Source organism: Bombina bombina, chromosome 10 (assembly GCF_027579735.1).
Source record: "Bombina bombina isolate aBomBom1 chromosome 10, aBomBom1.pri, whole genome shotgun sequence".
In the NCBI taxonomy this organism is placed as follows: domain Eukaryota; kingdom Metazoa; phylum Chordata; class Amphibia; order Anura; family Bombinatoridae; genus Bombina; species Bombina bombina.
Window position 1 is genome coordinate 84,296,609 of NC_069508.1, and position 20,380 is coordinate 84,316,988.

General features: G+C 39.5%; 1 protein-coding gene across 1 annotated transcript in view; it reads left to right on the top strand.

The window, feature by feature from the left end:
- METTL13 (methyltransferase 13, eEF1A lysine and N-terminal methyltransferase) overlaps positions 1-20,380 on the top strand; it is a 580,907-nt gene that overhangs the window by 279,878 nt on the left and 280,649 nt on the right. The window contains exon 4 of the mRNA XM_053693228.1: positions 4,663-4,858. Coding sequence (XP_053549203.1) covers positions 4,663-4,858 — 196 coding nt within the window. The remainder of the gene's footprint in view (positions 1-4,662; positions 4,859-20,380) is intronic.

Consider the following 20,380-nt stretch of genomic DNA (forward strand, 5'->3'; position numbering starts at 1 on the left):
GCATGGAAGTAATAGGTTTGATGGTAGCGGCAATGGACATAGTTCCTTTTGCACGCATTCATCTAAGACCATTACAACTGTGCATGCTCAGTCAGTGGAATGGGGACTATACAGACTTGTCTCCGACGATACAAGTAAATCAGAGGACCAGAGACTCACTCCGTTGGTGGCTGTTCCTGGACAACCTGTCACAGGGGATGAGCTTCCGCAGACCAGAGTGGGTCATTGTCACGACCGACGCCAGTCTGGTGGGCTGGGGCGCGGTCTGGGGACCCCTGAAAGCTCAGGGTCTTTGGTCTCGGGAAGAATCTCTTCTACCGATAAATATTCTGGAACTGAGAGCGATACTCAATGCTCTCAAGGCTTGGCCTCAGCTAGCAAAGGCCAAGTTCATACGGTTTCAATCAGACAACATGACGACTGTTGCGTACATCAACCATCAGGGGGGAACAAGGAGTTCCCTGGCGATGGAAGAAGTGACCAAAATCATTCAACGGGCGGAGACTCACTCCTGCCACTTGTCTGCAATCCACATCCCAGGAGTGGAAAATTGGGAAGCGGATTTTCTGAGTCGTCAGACATTTCATCCGGGGGAGTGGGAACTCCATCCGGAAATCTTTGCCCAAATCACTCAATTGTGGGGCATTCCAGACATGGATCTGATGGCCTCTCGTCAGAACTTCAAGGTTCCTTGCTACGGGTCCAGATCCAGGGATCCCAAGGCGACTCTAGTAGATGCACTAGTAGCACCTTGGACCTTCAAACTAGCTTATGTATTCCCGCCGTTTCCTCTCATCCCCAGGCTGGTAGCCAGGATCAATCAGGAGAGAGCATCGGTGATCTTGATAGCTCCTGCGTGGCCACGCAGGACTTGGTATGCAGACCTGGTGAATATGTCATCGGCTCCACCATGGAAGCTACCTTTGAGACGAGACCTTCTTGTTCAAGGTCCGTTCGAACATCCGAATCTGGTCTCACTCCAACTGACTGCTTGGAGATTGAACGCTTGATCTTATCAAAGCGAGGGTTCTCAGATTCTGTCATTGATACTCTTGTTCAGGCCAGAAAGCCTGTAACTAGAAAAATTTACCACAAAATATGGAAAAAATATATCTGTTGGTGTGAATCTAAAGGATTCCCTTGGGACAAGGTAAAAATTCCTAAGATTCTATCCTTCCTTCAAGAAGGTTTGGAGAAAGGATTATCTGCTAGTTCCTTGAAGGGACAGATTTCTGCCTTGTCTGTGTTACTTCACAAAAAACTGGCAGCTGTGCCAGATGTTCAAGCCTTTGTTCAGGCTCTGGTTAGAATCAAGCCTGTTTACAAACCTTTGACTCCTCCTTGGAGTCTCAATTTAGTTCTTTCAGTTCTTCAGGGGGTTCCGTTTGAACCCTTACATTCCGTTGATATTAAGTTATTATCTTGGAAAGTTTTGTTTTTGGTTGCAATTTCTTCTGCTAGAAGAGTTTCAGAATTATCTGCTCTGCAGTGTTCTCCTCCTTATCTGGTGTTCCATGCAGATAAGGTGGTTTTACGTACTAAACCTGGTTTTCTTCCGAAAGTTGTTTCTAACAAAAACATTAACCAGGAGATAGTCGTGCCTTCTTTGTGTCCGAATCCAGTTTCAAAGAAGGAACGTTTGTTGCACAATTTGGATGTTGTTCGTGCTCTAAAATTCTATTTAGATGCTACAAAGGATTTTAGACAAACATCTTCCTTGTTTGTTGTTTATTCTGGTAAAAGGAGAGGTCAAAAAGCAACTTCTACCTCTCTCTCTTTTTGGATTAAAAGCATCATCAGATTGGCTTACGAGACTGCCGGACGGCAGCCTCCTGAAAGAATCACAGCTCATTCCACTAGGGCTGTGGCTTCCACATGGGCCTTCAAGAACGAGGCTTCTGTTGATCAGATATGTAAGGCAGCGACTTGGTCTTCACTGCACACTTTTACTAAATTTTACAAATTTGATACTTTTGCTTCTTCTGAGGCTATTTTTGGGAGAAAGGTTTTGCAAGCCGTGGTGCCTTCCATCTAGGTGACCTGATTTGCTCCCTCCCTTCATCCGTGTCCTAAAGCTTTGGTATTGGTTCCCACAAGTAAGGATGACGCCGTGGACCGGACACACCTATGTTGGAGAAAACAGAATTTATGTTTACCTGATAAATTACTTTCTCCAACGGTGTGTCCGGTCCACGGCCCGCCCTGGTTTTTTAATCAGGTCTGATAATTTATTTTCTTTAACTACAGTCACCACGGTATCATATGATTTCTCCTATGCAAATATTCCTCCTTTACGTCGGTCGAATGACTGGGGAAGGCGGAGCCTAGGAGGGATCATGTGACCAGCTTTGCTGGGCTCTTTGCCATTTCCTGTTGGGGAGGAGAATATCCCACAAGTAAGGATGACGCCGTGGACCGGACACACCGTTGGAGAAAGTAATTTATCAGGTAAACATAAATTCTGTTTTTTCGAGAAAAAAAAAAATACAAAGACCCACTAACAATCTACCCATTGCTCTGAAAAGGGCATTTGTATGGGCATTACCCTTAAAAGGGCATTTGGCTCTTTTTCTTGTCCTAAAAAGGGCATTTTGCTCTTTTAAAAAATGCCCAATCCCTAATTTAAATAAAAAAAAAAAAAAACTCAAAAAACCTTTTGAAAATCCGAACACTAAACCCCTCTTTAGGAACTCACAGTTGCTTTAGTCCCGCTTGAAGGATCTTCATCCCGGCGGCTCCATCTTCTTCCATCGCGGGACCTGCATCATCTTCATCCCTGCGGAGGCTGAGAGGTCCAGGCGAAGGTCCAATAGAATTGTATTAGCTCTCATCCTATTGGCTGATTTGAACAGCCAATAGGAATTAGCATCCCTAATTCCTTTTGGCTGATTCAAAATTTTCAGCCAATAGGAATGCAATGGTACCCCCAGTATAAAAGAGGTACCTTGCATTTCAATCCTCAGTGTGCGGCAGACGATCGCATGAAGAGGACCTCCACATTGGATCAATGGACCTTCGCCTGGACCTCCGCGCATCAACTGCTTCGCCTCTGCAGGGATGAAGAAACTGCTGGTCCCGCGATGGATGAAGATTGAGCTGCCGGTACGAAGATTCTTCAAGCGGGACTTCAGCAACTGTGAGTACCTAAAGAGGGGTTAATGTTATGTTTTTTAAAGGTTTCTTTGGGTAGGTTTTTTAGATTAGGGGTTGGGCATTTCTTAAAAGAGCTAAATGCCCTTTTAAGGGCAATGCCCATACAAATGCCCTTTCAGGGCAATGGGTAAATTAGGTTTTACTTTATTTTTATTTGTGGGTTTGGGGGGTGGGGGTTTGTATACCAACACCCATAAAGGGGTGTTTGGTTTTCTTTTGTAGAAAAAGAGCTGATTTATTTAGGGCGATGCCCTACAAAAGGCCCTTTTAAGGGCCCACGGTAGTTTATTATAGATTAGGGTTTTTTATTTTGGGATTTTTTTTTGTTTGTTTTTTAAAAAAATGGGTATTAGAATAGGAATAATTTGTATTGTTTTGGATAATTTTGTTTGTTATTTTTTGTAATGATATTTTTTTTTATTTTAGTGTTTTTTATTTTTTGTAATGGTAGGTTTTAGTGTTAGGCAGCTTAGGTTTTATTTCACAGGTAAGTTTGTATTTATTTTAACTCGGTAGTTAGTAAATAGTTAATAACTATTTACTAACTAGTCTACCTAGTTAAAATAAATACAAACTTACCTGTGAAAAAAAAATAAAACCTATGCTAGCTACAAGGTTTTATTTCACAGCTAAGTTTGTATTTAGTTTTAAATAGGTATTCTTTAGTTAACTGTTACTTTTTATTAAGCTCTATTTTAATTATGTTAAAGTTTAGGTTTAGGGGTTAATAGTTTAATTTAGGTTGTTGTGATGTGTGGGGCTGGCGGTTTAGGGGTTAATAGGTTTATTTAGTGGTAATGATGTGGGAGGCCAGAGGGTTAATGGTTAATAACTTTATTTAGTGGCGGCGATGTCAGGGAGCGGCGGAATAGGGGTTAATAGATTTGTTATAGTGTGGGCGATGTTGGGATGCAGGGGAATAGGGGTTAATAACTTTAGTATAGTGGTGGCGATATTGGGAGCGGCAGATTAGGGGTTAATAATATTTAAATAGTTTTTGCGATGTGGGAGGCCCTCGTTTTAGGGGTTAATAGGTAGTTTATGGGTGTTAGTGTACTTTGTAACACTTTAGTTATGAGTTTTACGCAATAAAACAGTTACATAAAACTCATAACTACTGCTTTCAGATGGCGGTATGGATTTTATCGTTATTTGGTGTAACGCAAGCTTTTTAACCTCACCACAAAACTTGTAATGGCTGCGCTATGGAAGTCCCATACCGACAAGACTCGTAATGGCTGCATTACTGTTTTAAAGCTGAAATGACTATTTTTTCAGCGTTAAAAGACGAATGCACAACTCGTAATCTACCTGTTAGTTTGTACATTTTGTTAACTGATGGCAATATCCCCTACAACAAATTTCTGTTAATATTAGCTTTTTTTCCCCAATGCATGTAACATAAGATTTTACTAAAAACAAAAGCTGTGATACATTTTGTACCTTTTTAACAAAATCCATTTGAATAATTCACTTTTTAGTTGTGTTAATGTATTCTTTTTTGCCCAGATTCCATTTCTGACGGCTGGAGGTGACATTGGAAATCGTACAGTGCAGCACCGAGGCACAAGCCAGCTAAGTGGAGAGTATGTGGTGGAGGATATTGAAGGAGATGATTCAAACTACTTTAGACGTCTAGTATTTCTTGACAATCAAAATGTAATACAATCTGAAGCCAAGCTCCTTCCAACCAGTGCACTTCATGGTGGGTGTATAAAATTGACACTATACTGTAGCCCTGTTTTTCATGAAGTTATATGTCCTAGTGTAATGTTTGCAATAAATTGCCCATTATATTAATTTAAACATTTAGTTAAAATTTTAGCCTTGAACACAACACTTTTATATTGGCCTTCCCCCCCTAATACTTACCAGTGAAGAAGCCCTCCTCAAAGGGGCATTGACAGAACCAACTGATTTACCTATAACGGTACTCCTTAGACATCTCTCTTTCCACTAGTTCTGTCGAGCCACATGGTGGACAGGGCTAGGAAACTCACCCCAAGCAAGGCTTCTGAGGATGATCCTTTTTGGCAGTAATTTTTGGCACCAGGGAATTTTGCCGTTTTATGCACATATCTACAAAAATGCACATAAGGTTGGCTCAGGCCACTGGTTTTATGCACAGCTGTTAGCCACAGTGCTATATTATAATGCAATAAAAGAGGCATTGATGCAAGGGAGGAAAGCATAATTCTGTCACTATATAAATTCCTGGTGAGGCCCCACCTCGAGTATGGAGATGCAGTTTTGGGGACCAATCACAAAAAAAAAATACATTGCATACTCAGAAAAAGTTCAGAAAAGGGCCACAAAACGAATAAGGGGAATGGAGTATTCAAGCTATGACTGAGGAGAGCTTAGCCAAACTGGGTCTGTTTTCTTTAAAAAAAAAGGCGATTGAGAGGTGACATGGTTACTTTATATAAATATATTCATGGCCATATACAGAGATTGTGGAAGCTCTATTTTTGCCAAGAAAATTGTTTGTGACAGAAGGTCACAATATAAGGCTGGAGGAAAGGTGATCTAATCTCCAGGAACATAAACATTTTTTCACTGTTAGAGCAATCAAATTGTGGAACTCATTACCTAAGGAGGTTGTTAATGTCAATACCTTTAGATACATTTTAAAATGGTTTAGATACATTTCTGGCTAGAAACAGAATTCAGGGATATGATTGCTTGTGTTAAATTGGTCACCTTTTTAATGGGATTAATATTAGCTCAACTGGAGCTTTTATTGAAAGTCTATTAAGATTTGTATAGGTTGAACTCTATGTACTTCTATCTTTTTTTTATTTTTATTTGAGGATTAACATAAGGTATGCATAGAATATACAATACAATGACACTATAAACAAATTGAAATGAAGACATCATTAGATACAATATAGTGGCTGGTTATGTGCATTCCATGGAAAGGTACAAAGGAACAGGGTGCAATATGTAGGTAGCATAACAAATCTTCTATATACCTCCAAAATGTTATATGAGGCCACTTTTGGACCTCCACTCTCAGTAAAGTAGCTATTGGAGATAAAAACCAACTAAGGACACCACTTTTGGATCTCCACTGAATAACCTTGTTTTTTATTTTAATATAAATATATTGAAAACAACATCAACAGTGCTATCAGTATACATTAACTATGAATATACATATGCATCTACCCAGTGGAAATAAAATTAACATATCTTAGTATCAACTTTTAAGATATAGTGTAAGGAGATATTGCTTAAATAATATAAAGCCCTGAATCTGCGATGTACAGAATGTAAAGGGATCTATTAAGGAATGTAACATCAAATATTCATAGATATTACCTCTGCTACCTCAAAACCATCCCACAGTTTTATTCTACTAGAGAAGCACATATCAAATATACCACCCTACAAGGTACATTGCATGGACTATCTCACTAATGTTTGGGAAATCTTGCAGGATAGGAGGACTATTTTGTATTTTATAATTTTAACCTTCTCAGGCATCAGAGTGTTTATACATTAGTCTGGGTTCCCTAAGAAAAATTAAATTTTAGATGATTTCATAATGGACATAGGATATATAGAAGGTCCCAAAGTATAGGATCCAAGGCAAAAATATATGCCCTTATTTACCTCTGATTGTAGATTAATGTTTCTCTGCATAAATTATATTTGACTAGATAATCCTGCTAAATAAAGAGGATAGACACTAAGGCCTAGATTTGGAGTTTGGCGGTAGCCGTCAAAACCAGCGTTAGAGGCTCCTAACGCTGGTTTTAGGCTACCTCCGGTATTTGGAGTCACTCAAAATAGGGACTAACGCTCACTTTTCAGCCGCGACTTTTCCATACCGCAGATCCCCTTACGTCAATTGCGTATCCTATCTTTTCAATGGGATTTTTCTAACTCCGGTATTTAGAGTCGTGTCTGAAGTGAGCGTTAGAAATCTAACGACAAAACTCCAGCCCCAGAAAAAAGTCAGTAGTTAAGAGCTTTCTGGGCTAACGCCGGTTCATAAAGCTCTTAACTACTGTACTCTAAAGTACACTAACACCCATAAACTACCTATGTACCCCTAAACCGAGGTCCCCCCACATCGCCGCAACTCGATTACATTTTTTTAACCCCTAATCTGCCGACCGCCACCTACGTTATCCTTATGTACCCCTAATCTGCTGCCCCTAACACCGCCGACCCCTATATTATATTTATTAACCCCTAATCTGCCCCCCACAACGTCGCCGCCAGCTACCTACACTTATTAACCCCTAATCTGCCGTCCGCACGCCGCCGCCAGCTACATTATCCCTATGTACCCCTAATCTGCTGCCCTAACATCGCCGACCCCTATATTATATTTATTAACCCCTAACCTGCCCCCCACAACGTCGCCGCCACCTACCTACAATAATTAAAGCCTAATCTGCCGACCGCAAAGAGCCGCCAGCTACATTATAGCTATGTACCCTTAATCTGCTGCCCCTAACACCGCCGACCCCTATATTATATTTATTAACCCCTAACCTTCCCTCCCTAACATCGCCGACACCTAACTTCAATTATTAACCCCTAATCTGCCGACCGAATCTCGCCGCTATTCTAATAAATGTATTAACCCCTAAAGCTAAGTCTAACCCTAACACCCCCCTAAGTTAAATATAATTTACATCTAACGAAATTAATTAACTCTTATTAAATAAATTATTCCTATTTAAAGCTAAATACTTACCTGTAAAATAAATCCTAATATAGCTACAACATAAATTATAATTATATTATAGCTATTTTAGGATTAATATTTATTTTACAGGTAACTTTGTATTTATTTTAACCAGGTACAATAGCTATTAAATAGTTAAGAACTATTTAATAGCTAAAATAGTTAAAATAATTACAAATTTACCTGTAAAATAAATCCTAACCTAAGTTACAATTAAACCTAACACTACACTATCAATAAATTAATTAAATAAAATACCTACAATTACCTACAATTAAACCTAACACTACACTATCAATAAATAAATAAAATAAAATACCTACAATTACCTACAATTAAACCTAACACTACACTATCAATAAATAAATTAAATACAATACCTACAAATAACTACAATGAAATAAACTAACAAACATAAGAAAAATATTACAACAATTTTAAACTAATTACACCTACTCTAAGCCCCCTAATAAAATAACAAAGACCCCCAAAATAAAAAAATGCCTTACCCTATTCTAAATTACTAAAGTTCAAAGCTCTTTTACCTTACCAGCCCTGAAAGGGCCCTTTGCGGGGCATGCCCCAAGAAGTTCAGCTCTTTTGCCTGTAAAATAAAACATACAATACCCCCCCAACATTACAACCCACCACCCACATACCCCTAATCTAACCCAAACCTCCCTTAAATAAACCTAACACTAAGCCCCTGAAGATCATCCTACCTTGTCTTCACCATACCAGGTTCACCGATCCGTCCTGGCTCCGATATCTTCATCCAACCCAAGAGGGGGCTAGACATCCATCATCCGATGGCTGAAGAAGTCCAGAAGAGGGTCCAAAGTCTTCATCCTATCCGGGAAGAAGAGTAGATCCGGACCGGCAACCATCTTCTTCCAAGCGGCATCTTCTATCTTCATCCGATGAGGACCGGCTCCATCCGGAAGACCTCCACCGTGGACCCATCTTCATCTGGCGACGTCCAACTGAAGAATGACGGTTCCTTTAAGGGACGTCATCCAAGATGGCGTCCCTCGAATTCCGATTGGCTGATAGGATTCTATCAGCCAATCAGAATTAAGGTAGGAATATTCTGATTGGCTGATGGAATCAGCTGCCGTCATTCGTCGTTCAGTCGTCGGCCAGGATGGATGTTCCGCGTCGGAGGTCTTCAGGATCCTGCCGCTCCGGATGGATGACGATAGAAGATCCCGCTTGGATGAAGACTTCAATCGGATAGAAGACCTCTTCTGCCCCGCTTGGATGAAGACTTCTACCGGATGGAGGACCTCTTCTTGCTCCGCTTGGATCAAGACTTCGGACCCTCTTCTGGACCGATCGCTGAACCCGGTGAGGTGAAGACAAGGTAGGGAGATTAGTGTTAGGTTTATTTAAGGGGGGTTTGGGTTAGATTAGGGGTATGTGGGTGGTGGGTTGTAATGTTGGGGGGGGGGGGTATTGTATGTTTTTTTTTTACAGGCAAAAGAGCTGAACTTCTTGGGGCATGCCCCGCAAAGGGCCCTGTTCAGGGCTGGTAAGGTAAAAGAGCTTTGAACTTTAGTAATCTAGAATAGGGTAGGGCATTTTTTTATTTTGGGGGGCTTTGTTATTTTATTAGGGGGCTTAGAGTAGGTGTAATTAGTTTAAAATTGTTGTAATATTTTTCTTATGTTTGTAAATATTTTTTTATTTTTTGTAACTTAGTTCTTTTTTATTTTTTGTACTTTAGTTAGTTTATTTCATTGTAGTTATTTGTAGGTATTGTATTTAATTAATTTATTGATAGTGTAGTGTTAGGTTTAATTGTAGGTAATTGTAGGTATTTTATTTAATTAATTTATTGATAGTGTAGTGTTAGGTTTAATTGTAACTTAGGTTAGGATTTATTTTACAGGTAAATTTGTAATTATTTTAACTATTTTAGCTATTAAATAGTTCTTAACTATTTAATAGCTATTGTACCTGGTTAAAATAAATACAAAGTTACCTGTAAAATAAATATTAATCCTAAAATAGCTATAATATAATTATAATTTATGTTGTAGCTATATTAGGATTTATTTTACAGGTAAGTATTTAGCTTTAAATAGGAATAATTTATTTAATAAGAGTTAATTAATTTCGTTAGATGTAAATTATATTTAATTTAGGGGGGTGTTAGTGTTAGGGTTAGACTTAGCTTTAGGGGTTAATACATTTATTAGAATAGTGGCGAGATTCGGTCGGCAGATTAGGGGATAATAATTGAAGTTAGGTGTCGGCGATGTTAGGGAGGGCAGATTAGGGGTTAATACTATTTATTATAGGGTTAGTGAGGCGGATTAGGGGTTAATAACTTTATAATAATAGCGGTGCGGTCCGCTCGGCAGATTAGGGGTTAATAAGTGTAGGCAGGTGGAGGCGACGTTGTGGGGGGCAGATTAGGGGTTAATAAATATAATATAGGGGTCGGCGATGTTAGGGCAGCAGATTAGGGGTACATAGGGATAATGTAAGTAGCGGCGGTTTACGGAGCGGCAGATTAGGGGTTAATAATAATATGCAGGTGTCAGCGATAGCGGGGGCGGCAGATTAGGGGTTAATAAGTGTAAGGTTAGGGGTGTTTAGACTCGGGGTACATGTTAGAGTGTTAGGTGCAGACGTAGGAAGTGTTTCCCCATAGCAAACAATGGGGCTGAACGCGGCTTTTTTGCAGGTGTTAGTTTTTTTTTCAGCTCAAACAGCCCCATTGTTTCCTATGGGGGAATCGTGTACGAGCACGTTTTTGAGGCTGGCCGCTTGCGTAAGCAACTCTGGTATCGAGAGTTGAAGTTGCATTAAATATGCTGTACGCTCCTTTTTTGGAGCCTAACGCAGCCTTTATGTGGACTCTCAATACCAGAGTTATTTTTATGGTGCGGCCAGAAAAAAGCCGGCGTTAGCTTTTCGGGTCGTTACCGACAAAACTCTAAATCTAGCCGTAAGTTTGGTAAGGATCTCCCCATTTAAAATAAACCTTAGTAGTAATTAAGTAATAAATCCCTTGTAGCCTCAGCATATCTTAATTAATAGCAAAAGAGGATATGAAGTACAATAAGTATGTGGGAGAATACAACTGTGATTCTCAGACTAATTAATTATAATTTCTATGTATTTTGTAAGTCCTTTATAGGAATTTATAGATAGCAGCGTGGTAATACATCATATCCCCAAGTTGAAGTGCTGTCAAGTTAGGGCAACAACCATGCTAATTCACGGCTAAGATCTGAACAAGGGCTTACACTTAAAATAATTAATCCCATTATTAACGCTTCACTAGAACAGCTATGCAGTGTAATCATACTGAAATTTATGACACAGCCAGAACATGAGTCATGCAGAAACAATAAACATCCCCATTAACACATAGATGCAAGGAGCAGGCTGTGATCCGTCCATTATCTAGCTAAAGAGCCTTCATAGGGATCAATAATAATTACAGCTAAGTTGTCAACATTCTTGCAAGTAAATCACCCGACTCCCAAATAGCAGGGGAATCTTACTGAACCGCTGTGTGACTGCTCTAAGCCAGCTACTGAAGAGTGTTCATAAAAAGTATATCATTCCAGTGGAGCGCTGCATAAGGGTCTACTAATGGGGAGAGTCATTACTACAGTGACCACTGTACAAGTTTATTATGGTTACTGAGAGCAAACATCTCAAAAATAGTATTTCTTAGCGTTGTATTACAAATGCAAGGCTGGAACTCGTAATATATTAATAGAACATAAAGCGATCTGTGCAATTATTAAACAAAAACAGTACCTTGCAGCAATCCCTCGCATTTATGTCTTCTCATTAGACACCTTCAAATACATATCTATTGTACAAACTGTGCTCAAAAGGATAAATGTGAACCATGGGTAGCGTGGGGTTGTAGAGTCCAACTGCAATATTTATTAGAAAAACAAACAAACATCCTGTTAAACAGTAGGGCAAACTGGCCCCATCCGAAATTTTGATAACTAACAGTCCCGTATCTTATATGGGTTGCATAGATTGCCCCCGCAACTTAGCCTATGCCGGTTCTCATTAGTGCAGGCAGATATCCAGGTATTGCGAGAGAGGCAGCTAAGAGTTCAAATTTTACAGATGATGCTATTATCCAGTAAGCGAAGGATTTTACTGTATGCCGGTCTCTGAAGGATCTGAGATCTACGTTGACAGAGTTCTCAGGATATAGCGCTTCCCTGAGTAATCCCAGTAATTCTAAAGTGGGCCAGTGAATCCCAGATAGGTCCTTAGTGGGTGTATGAACAGTCAGGAGGTGCATTACTACAGACCTCTTCCTGTTAGTGCTGAAGGTAAGCGCATCGGGTGTGGTGTACATTGCAGGCCTTAGTGAATCTGGGCTGCTGACATCAAGTTGCAGAGGCTTCCGCAGCGTTACTTCACTGATAGAGCACACAAAGCCACATTCAGTTTCAACCGCTGGTACCGCTTCACACTCCATGATATCTACCTCCTCTGTTGGTTTGTCACTATGCGCCACCCCCGGCTCCACTGTGTTAGTACTTGGGTGCGTTTTGGTTTCCAGTGGGGTAAAATAAGGTTTCGTAGCTTGATTTTCAGAAGGGGTGAGGAGTGTGGGAGGTTCGGTAGGTAGCACTGTTAAAGGCTGCAGCTCACCTTTTGCAATAGTGCAGGCACCTTTTACAGAAGTATATTCTTCCTCCAACACAGCATGAAGCTTAGAAAAATGAGCAGCCAGCATGACTTCCACCTCCCTCAGAACTAGTGAAGTATCCAGCGCCATATTGAAGTAACACGTGGTTGACAAGTAAATGTATGTCTCTGTTCTCGAAGGGTAGTAATAGATTGGTTGTAGCCAAGGTATTCCTCTTATTTCCCTGTAGCAACAGTTTTAATAGCAGCGTTAATTGTCTGCTCCGTAACCCAGTTTCCTGGGGGGGGGGGGTAATGTGCAGCAGCCCCAGCTGCTGATATTGCCGATCTGTCGGCTGTCTTGTAGTGAACTCCCTAGCTCTACAAACACCTCCAGGGTACTTCAGTGAAAATTAGACCAGACCAGACCTGTAGTTCAGACCTATTCATTTGATTAAGCCCCTAAAAGTTAGTCTAGAGATGGGAGCCCCACTCAGATGCGTCCGGCCGCTTCAGCTATAGGCTCTGCCCCCCACTTCTATCTTTTTTTAACCTCATCTACTATGTTACTAAGTATGCACCGAAATGAAAATTCTAGACCAAAACCGAAAATTCAGGAGTCCCTTGCCCGAAAACCAAAAATGACTTTTTCCCCCAAATGATTTTAAAATATTTTTTTCTATAATTTTATTTATCTTATATATATATAGATATATATATATATATATATATATATATATATATAGATATATATATATATATACATACACACATATACACACACTTTTAAACATTTCACACAATCCTAAATTATTACTACTCTACACTGAGGTACACACAGCAGGCAGCATGGGGTTAAGCATTAAGGCATCATACTGGGGCACACAGAGCAATGCAGGAGATCGTATTACCAGTAAACTGCTTGTGGATTGTAGCCCAAACAATTACAGTTCTCCTGTCAGTGTGCAAACGGCTCATACATGTTGCATATATTTACTCTTATCTGGCTCCATGTCTGGCCGTGACTTTATTGGAAAAGCAGCTCAATGTACAGTACTCAGGAGGAGGTGACAACTGCTAGTATTGACACTATTCTGCAGCCCGCTCTGTTTGTTTACACAGTAGTCGGTAATCTTGCTGTGTCAGGTGAATTTTATGACACTTGCCTGTAGAGCCATATAGTTATAAAACAGAGAGGGTATCAACGGCACTCCTTACAGGAATATGTATTTACACTCTCTCTCTCTCTCTATATATATATATATATATATATATATATATATATATATATATATATATACCCCCCTATATTAAGTCATTGGGAGAATTTATCCCTGGATATCTTAGTTAGGGTAGGTGCTATGTAGTATTCAACTTACGAGGACAGAACAGTAGAGAGAGACTCTGACTGAAAAGACTACATGCTAAGCACTCTAAGGGTTAATATAGAGTGCATTTTCAAATATAGAAAGATACTATTAATGGCAAATGGAGTAACTGAATTTGCTAAGTGAGTATGCTGTTCATATAATAAACATTAAAATACTGGAGTTGTTACATTAAAATCACACTCAGAAGCTGAATACTGGTTATATAACCTAGTCACAATAGGTTGATGTATAATTGTATAGGTTATATATTCGGCATATAGTAAAATCTAGCTTTAATGTATCTGAAGAGATGCTAGTAAATACAAAGCGTTTAAGTACTGAGTTGTTCTATTGCTGATAGAACTTAATATGTTATTACTTTGATCGTATATAGTGAAGATAAAACAGTTAGGTTTGCAGTGTTAACCACTTATTTGCTTGCTTTCTCTACCAAATTGCGGTGGAGACTAAATATTTAATTGTTGTGCCAGTATTGCTTACAAAGCGATATTGTGTACACTCAGTTCACAGGTAATTTTGTGAACCAAACACTTAAGTATGCTAGCCAATACTAATGTATTATTGAACTGAACATATTACTAAAAAGTAATTTATATAAACAGTTCACAGATATTATATATTGAATCCTGTGTTTTGGTACAACAAAGATCAAGTATGCTAGTTACTACTTTTGTGCTGTTAAGCTAGGTATATAACACTGCATTGGCAAATAATTTATTAGTCTTCAAGTGTGTGTCTTACACTTACTATTAGTAAGAACTGAAACTGGTAAAAAGGCAAGCATATGTATGCTGGGCTTTTATAGGCACGAGTTTCCACTTTTTACAAAGTAATGAGATCCCCACCAAGTGTATCAAATATATTATTAAAGTTACAGCTTAAAGTATCCAGTATTAGTCGGGCCGGGCTGCGACTATACAGCTGGCCCGATGCGCTGACTAAAAATAACAGACCCGCTCAGCAGAGAGCGGGTCTGTAAAAGTGCCGTATTTTAGCAAATTAAACTGTAAAAAATGCTTTTATGGCTATAGCACCTAAATAATGTTATATAATTCTGCACTACGTGCAGAATTATATAACATTATTTTTAAGGTTTACTGTCCCTTTAAGTTCTAATATAGATGCAATTAAGTGAGTAACCACTAGGTGGAAGTGTTGAGAAATGTTAATTGAACACCTGTGCACAGGTAGGCCTTTATAAGGTTTGAACAGTGTGTTTTAGCTTTGTATGATTAAGGGTGTTCCACCCGAAACGTCACTGTTTTATTCCAGCATGTGGAAATAAAGATATATTTTTATACTGCAAGGTGCTTCTGTGGATTCATTATGACTCTGAAATAAGGGAGAAGTATACCAGGTGATCTGGAATGATCGTATGTGGCTGATAGCCTGTCATAGAATTTGCGATATTGAGAAAAAGACAAAGATCACTCATTATATTACTAATGTTATCTTATCGCTTACTGTAGAAATCCTAACTCCGGATGAGCAAAAGTAGATTTAACCCGTTACCTTCCTATATTAGGTTCAACCGTGATTTACTTAGAGTGAAAAAATATGTATTGTGAGCAATTCTAAATATTATGTTGTTGCTTGTGCAATTGTTTTGTGCAACATTTCCAGTGAGTGCAGTTATAGTGTGCATAAAAATATAGTATGCATAATATTGTACCCTGTGTGAATTTAATTAATCATCAGTGATTAGTGATTGATATTAAGAGAATTTTTTTATATGTTTTTATATTATTATCCTAAACACTTATGTGAAGACTGTGATCTTAAATAACAATTCTGAAATGTGTGTAGCATTAAAGTTAAAATGTGAAAACAACCTCTGAGTGTGATTAGTGCAAAGCATATGTGGGGAATATGTGTGTGCTCCTCGTTGGACAAACTGTTATAATCAAGTGAGAATTATAATTTTTTTAAATGTAATTATACATCACAAAGTGATTGTGGTGTGATATGAGAATTCTAAGTTGGGGATAACAGGGGATTGATCACATAGGCTATATCTTACGATTAATTTACCAACTATTGATATTGAACTTAAAAAAATAATAAATTTAATAAATTTGTGATAAAGAGATTCAGAATAAAATTGCAGAATTCTCATACTATATCCTTAGACCTAAATCTTGTATTATTATATTTTTATTATAATGAGGAACTCCATGACAGATTTGAGCAGCATTGTGTCCTGGTATTACAGTTTCTAGTATTTATACTTGAGTTATTTTCTTCTTGATTGGGAGATTGATAACAACATTCTTTTCAAAAAAGAATTTTGTTGAATGAGCAATGTATTGAAAATTTGAGTCCATGAGAGATTTTAAACATCAATATATGCTATTCAAATTTAAAGGAAGGATGAGAAATTGTTGTTCTCATTAAGGCCTGATGGTTGGATCGAATTCATTAAGAAAATCCATCTGCTTTCAGCTGGAAGTAGCTTATTTTCTAGGTTTCCTCCTCGAATTCCCAGTTTTATTTTCTGTAGTCCAAAACACTTCAAGTCACTTTGTCTACAATTGTGTTTATCCATGAAGTGTCTTGACACTGAAGTTATTTGTTTACCTGCTTGTAGATGTTTCACTGCATTTTTTATGTTTCTAAGATGTTCTTGTAATCTAACTCTGATTTTCCTGGTGGACATACCTATGTAGTATAGATTACATTTGCATTTTAATGCATAGATTATCCCCTCTGTTTGACAATTTATATGTGAGTTTATTGTATGGCTTTCTCCTGTTAAGTGTAGTCAGTCCACGGGTCATCATTACTTCTGGGATATTAACTCCTCCCCAACAGGAAGTGCAAGAGGATCACCCAAGCAGAGCTGCTATATAGCTCCTCCCCTCTACGTCACACCTAGTCATTCTCTTGCACCCAACTAATAGATAGGATGTGTGAGAGGACTGTGGTGATTATACTTAGTTTTTATATCTTCAATCAAAAGTTTGTTATTTTAAAACAGCACCGGAGTGTGTTGTTCCTTCTCAGGTAGAATTTGAAGAAGAATCTACCTGAGTTTTTGGATGATTTTAGCCGGCGTAGCTAAGATTCATTTTGCTGTTATCAGCCATTCTGAGGAGTGAGGTAAACTTCAGATCAGGGGACAGCGGGCAGGTTCACCTGCAAAGAGGTATGTTGCAGTATATTATTTTCTGAGGAATGGAATTGACTGAGAAAATACTGCCAATACCGATATAATGTAAGTTCAGCCTTAAATGCAGTAGTAGCAACTGGTATCAGGCTGTTATGTATATATGTTTACACTTCAGTATTCTGTGGAATGGCACTTCACTGGGATAATACTATATGCATATAACTTTTAGCCTAACTTGCAGTTGGAACGTCTAGCAACAGGCTGTTTAATGACATTTCATGTTATTTGATTTTAAACGTTTTGCTGGCATGTTAAATCGTTTAATTATCTGAGGTACTGGGTGAAAAATTGTTTTGGGCACTGTTTTTCCACTTGGCTGTCGTTTATTTTAATTTAAGACAGTTTACTGAACTTCCCTCACTGCTGTGTGTGAGGGGGAGGGGCCGATTTTGGCGCTTTTGCTACGCATCAGAAATTCAGTCAAAAGTCTGTTTCTCTCCCTGCATGATCCGGATCGTCTCTACAGAGCTCAAGGGTCTTCAAAAATTATTTTGAGGGAGGTAATCACTCACAGCAGACCTGTGAGATTGTGCTTTGACTGTGATAAAAAACGTTTATATTTTGTACATTTTTTTCTGCTATTAAGGTTTAGTTATCCATTGCTAATGGGGGCAATCCTTTGCTAAATTTATGCCTTTACCGGGAAAAATTTGGTTTTTATAATTTCTCCGGTTCATTGTTATTCAACTGTCATAGTTTTTTTCTGTGCTTCTTAAAGGCACAGTGCGTTTTTCATATTACTTGTAAATTGAATTGAAAAGTATTTCCAAGCTTGCTAGTTTAATTGCTAGTTTGTTAAACATGTCTGACTCAGAGGAATATCTCTGTGCTATATGTGCAAAAGCCAAGGTGGAGCCCAATAGAAATTTATGTACTAATTGCATTGATGCTACTTTAAATAAAAGTCAATCTGTACAAATTGAACATCATTCACCAAACAACGAGGGGGAAGTTATGCCGACTAACTTGCCTCACGTGTCAGTACCTGCATCTCCCGCTCGGGAGGTGCGTGATATTGTAACGCCGAGTACTTCAGGGCGGCCATTACAAATCACACTACAGGACATGGCTAATGTTATGACTGAAGTTTTGTCTAAATTACCAGAACTTAGAGGTAAGCGAGATCACTCTGGGGTGAGAACAGAGTGCGCTGATAATATTAGGGCCATGTCAGATACTGCGTCACAATTTGCAGAACATGAGGACGGAGAGCTTCAATCTGTAGGTGACGGATCTGATCCAAATAAGTGGATTCAGACATTTCAAACTTTAAGTTTAAACTAGAAAACCTCCGTGTACTGCTAGGGGAGGTATTAGCGGCTCTGAATGATTGTAACACCGTTGCAATCCCAGAGAAATTATGTAGGCTGGATAGATACTATGCAGTACCAGCGAGTACTGATGTATTTCCTGTACCTAAGAGGCTTACAGAGATAATTACTAAGGAGTGGGATAGGCCCGGTGTACCCTTTTCCCCCCCTCCTGTATTTAGAAAAATGTTTCCAATAGACGCCACCACACGGGACTTATGGCAGATGGTCCCTAAGGTGGAGGGAGCGGTTTCTACTCTGGCTAAGCGTACCACTATCCCGGTGGAGGATAGCTGTGCCTTTTCAGATCCAATGGATAAAAAATTAGAGGGTTACCTTAAGAAAATGTTTGTTCAACAAGGTTTTATATTGCAACCCCTTGCATGTATTGCGTCTGTCACGGCTGCGGCCGCATTTTGGTCCGAGTCTCTGGAAGAGACTCTTGACTCAATAACTATAGATGAGATTTCAAATAAGCTTAAAACCCTTAAGCTAGCTAATTCATTTATTTCAGATGCCGTAGTACATTTAACTAAACTTACGGCTAAGAATTCCGGATTCGCCATTCAGGCACGTAGAGCACTGTCGCTAAAATCCTGGTCAGCTGATGTTACTTCTAAATCTAAATTACTTAACATACCTTTCAAAGGGCAGACCTTATTCGGGCCCGGTTTGAAAGAAATTATCGCTGACATTACAGGAGGTAAAGGCCATGCCCTGCCTCAAGACAGAGCCCAAACCTAGGGCTAGACCGTCTAATTTTCGTGCCTTTCGTAACTTCAAGGCAGGAGCAGCATCAACTTCCTCTGCACCAAAACAGGAAGGAGCTGTTGCTCGCTACAGACAAGGCTGGAAACCTAACCAGTCCTGGAACAAGGGCAAGCAGGCCAGAAAACCTGCTGCTGCCCCTAAGACAGCATGAATTGAGGGCCCCCGATCCGGGAACGGATCTAGTGGGGGGCAGACTTTCTCTCTTCGCCCAGGCTTGGGCAAGAGATGTCCAGGATCCCTGGGCGTTAGAGATCATATCTCAGGGATATCTTCTGGACTTCAAAACCTCTCCCCCAAAAGGGAGATTTCATCTTTCAAGGTTGTCAACAAACCAAATAAAGAAAGAGGCGTTTCTACGCTGTGTACAAGATCTTTTGCTAATGGGAGTGATCCACCCGGTTCCGCGGTCGGAGCACGGACAGGGGTTTTACTCGAATCTGTTTGTGGTTCCCAAGAAAGAAGGAACCTTCAGACCAATCTTGGATTTAAAGATCTTAAACAAATTCTTAAGAGTTCCATCGTTCAAAATGGAAACTATCCGGACAATCTCACCCATGATCCAAAAGGGTCAGTACATGACCACAGTGGATTTAAAGGACGCTGTCATGATTACCTCCGTTCATCGCCGTGTCGCCGCGGCTCCCGGATCTTCTCTGTGTGACTGGCGTCATGTTGCTTAGCAACGTGACGCTTTCTCGACACACCCCTCTGATGACGTTTACGCTCCTGCCTTTAAACCACGGCGGGAGATCTGAATCGGGGGCCCGTTTGTTTGTTTCCCTTTGGAGTTTGTGAGTACCTTATCAAATTCTGTTCTCTTGTGTACCGACTTCTGCCTGCCTGACCAAGCCTCATGCCTAAACCCTATTTGCTGATATTTGGATGTTGACTTCTGCCTGCCTGACCTTGCCTGTAGCCTTTACCCTTTTGCTGATATTTGGATGCCGACTTCTGCTTGCCTGACCTTGTCTTTTGCCTCTACCTTTTGCTGATATTTGGATGCCGACTTCTGCTTGCCTGACCTTGTCTTTTGCCTCTACCTTTTGCTGATATTTGGATGCCGACTTCTGCCTGCCTGACCTTGCTTTTGCCTTTATCTTCAAACCTTTTCTTTGATAAATTAAACCTGCTTAAAGGGACATTTTACTTTTACAAGCTGCAAAAGAGAACTTTGCCTTTCTGTCTGTTATAAACCTGCTTAAAGGGACATTTTTACTTTTACAAGCTGCATAAGAAAACTTTGCCTTTCTGTTTGTTC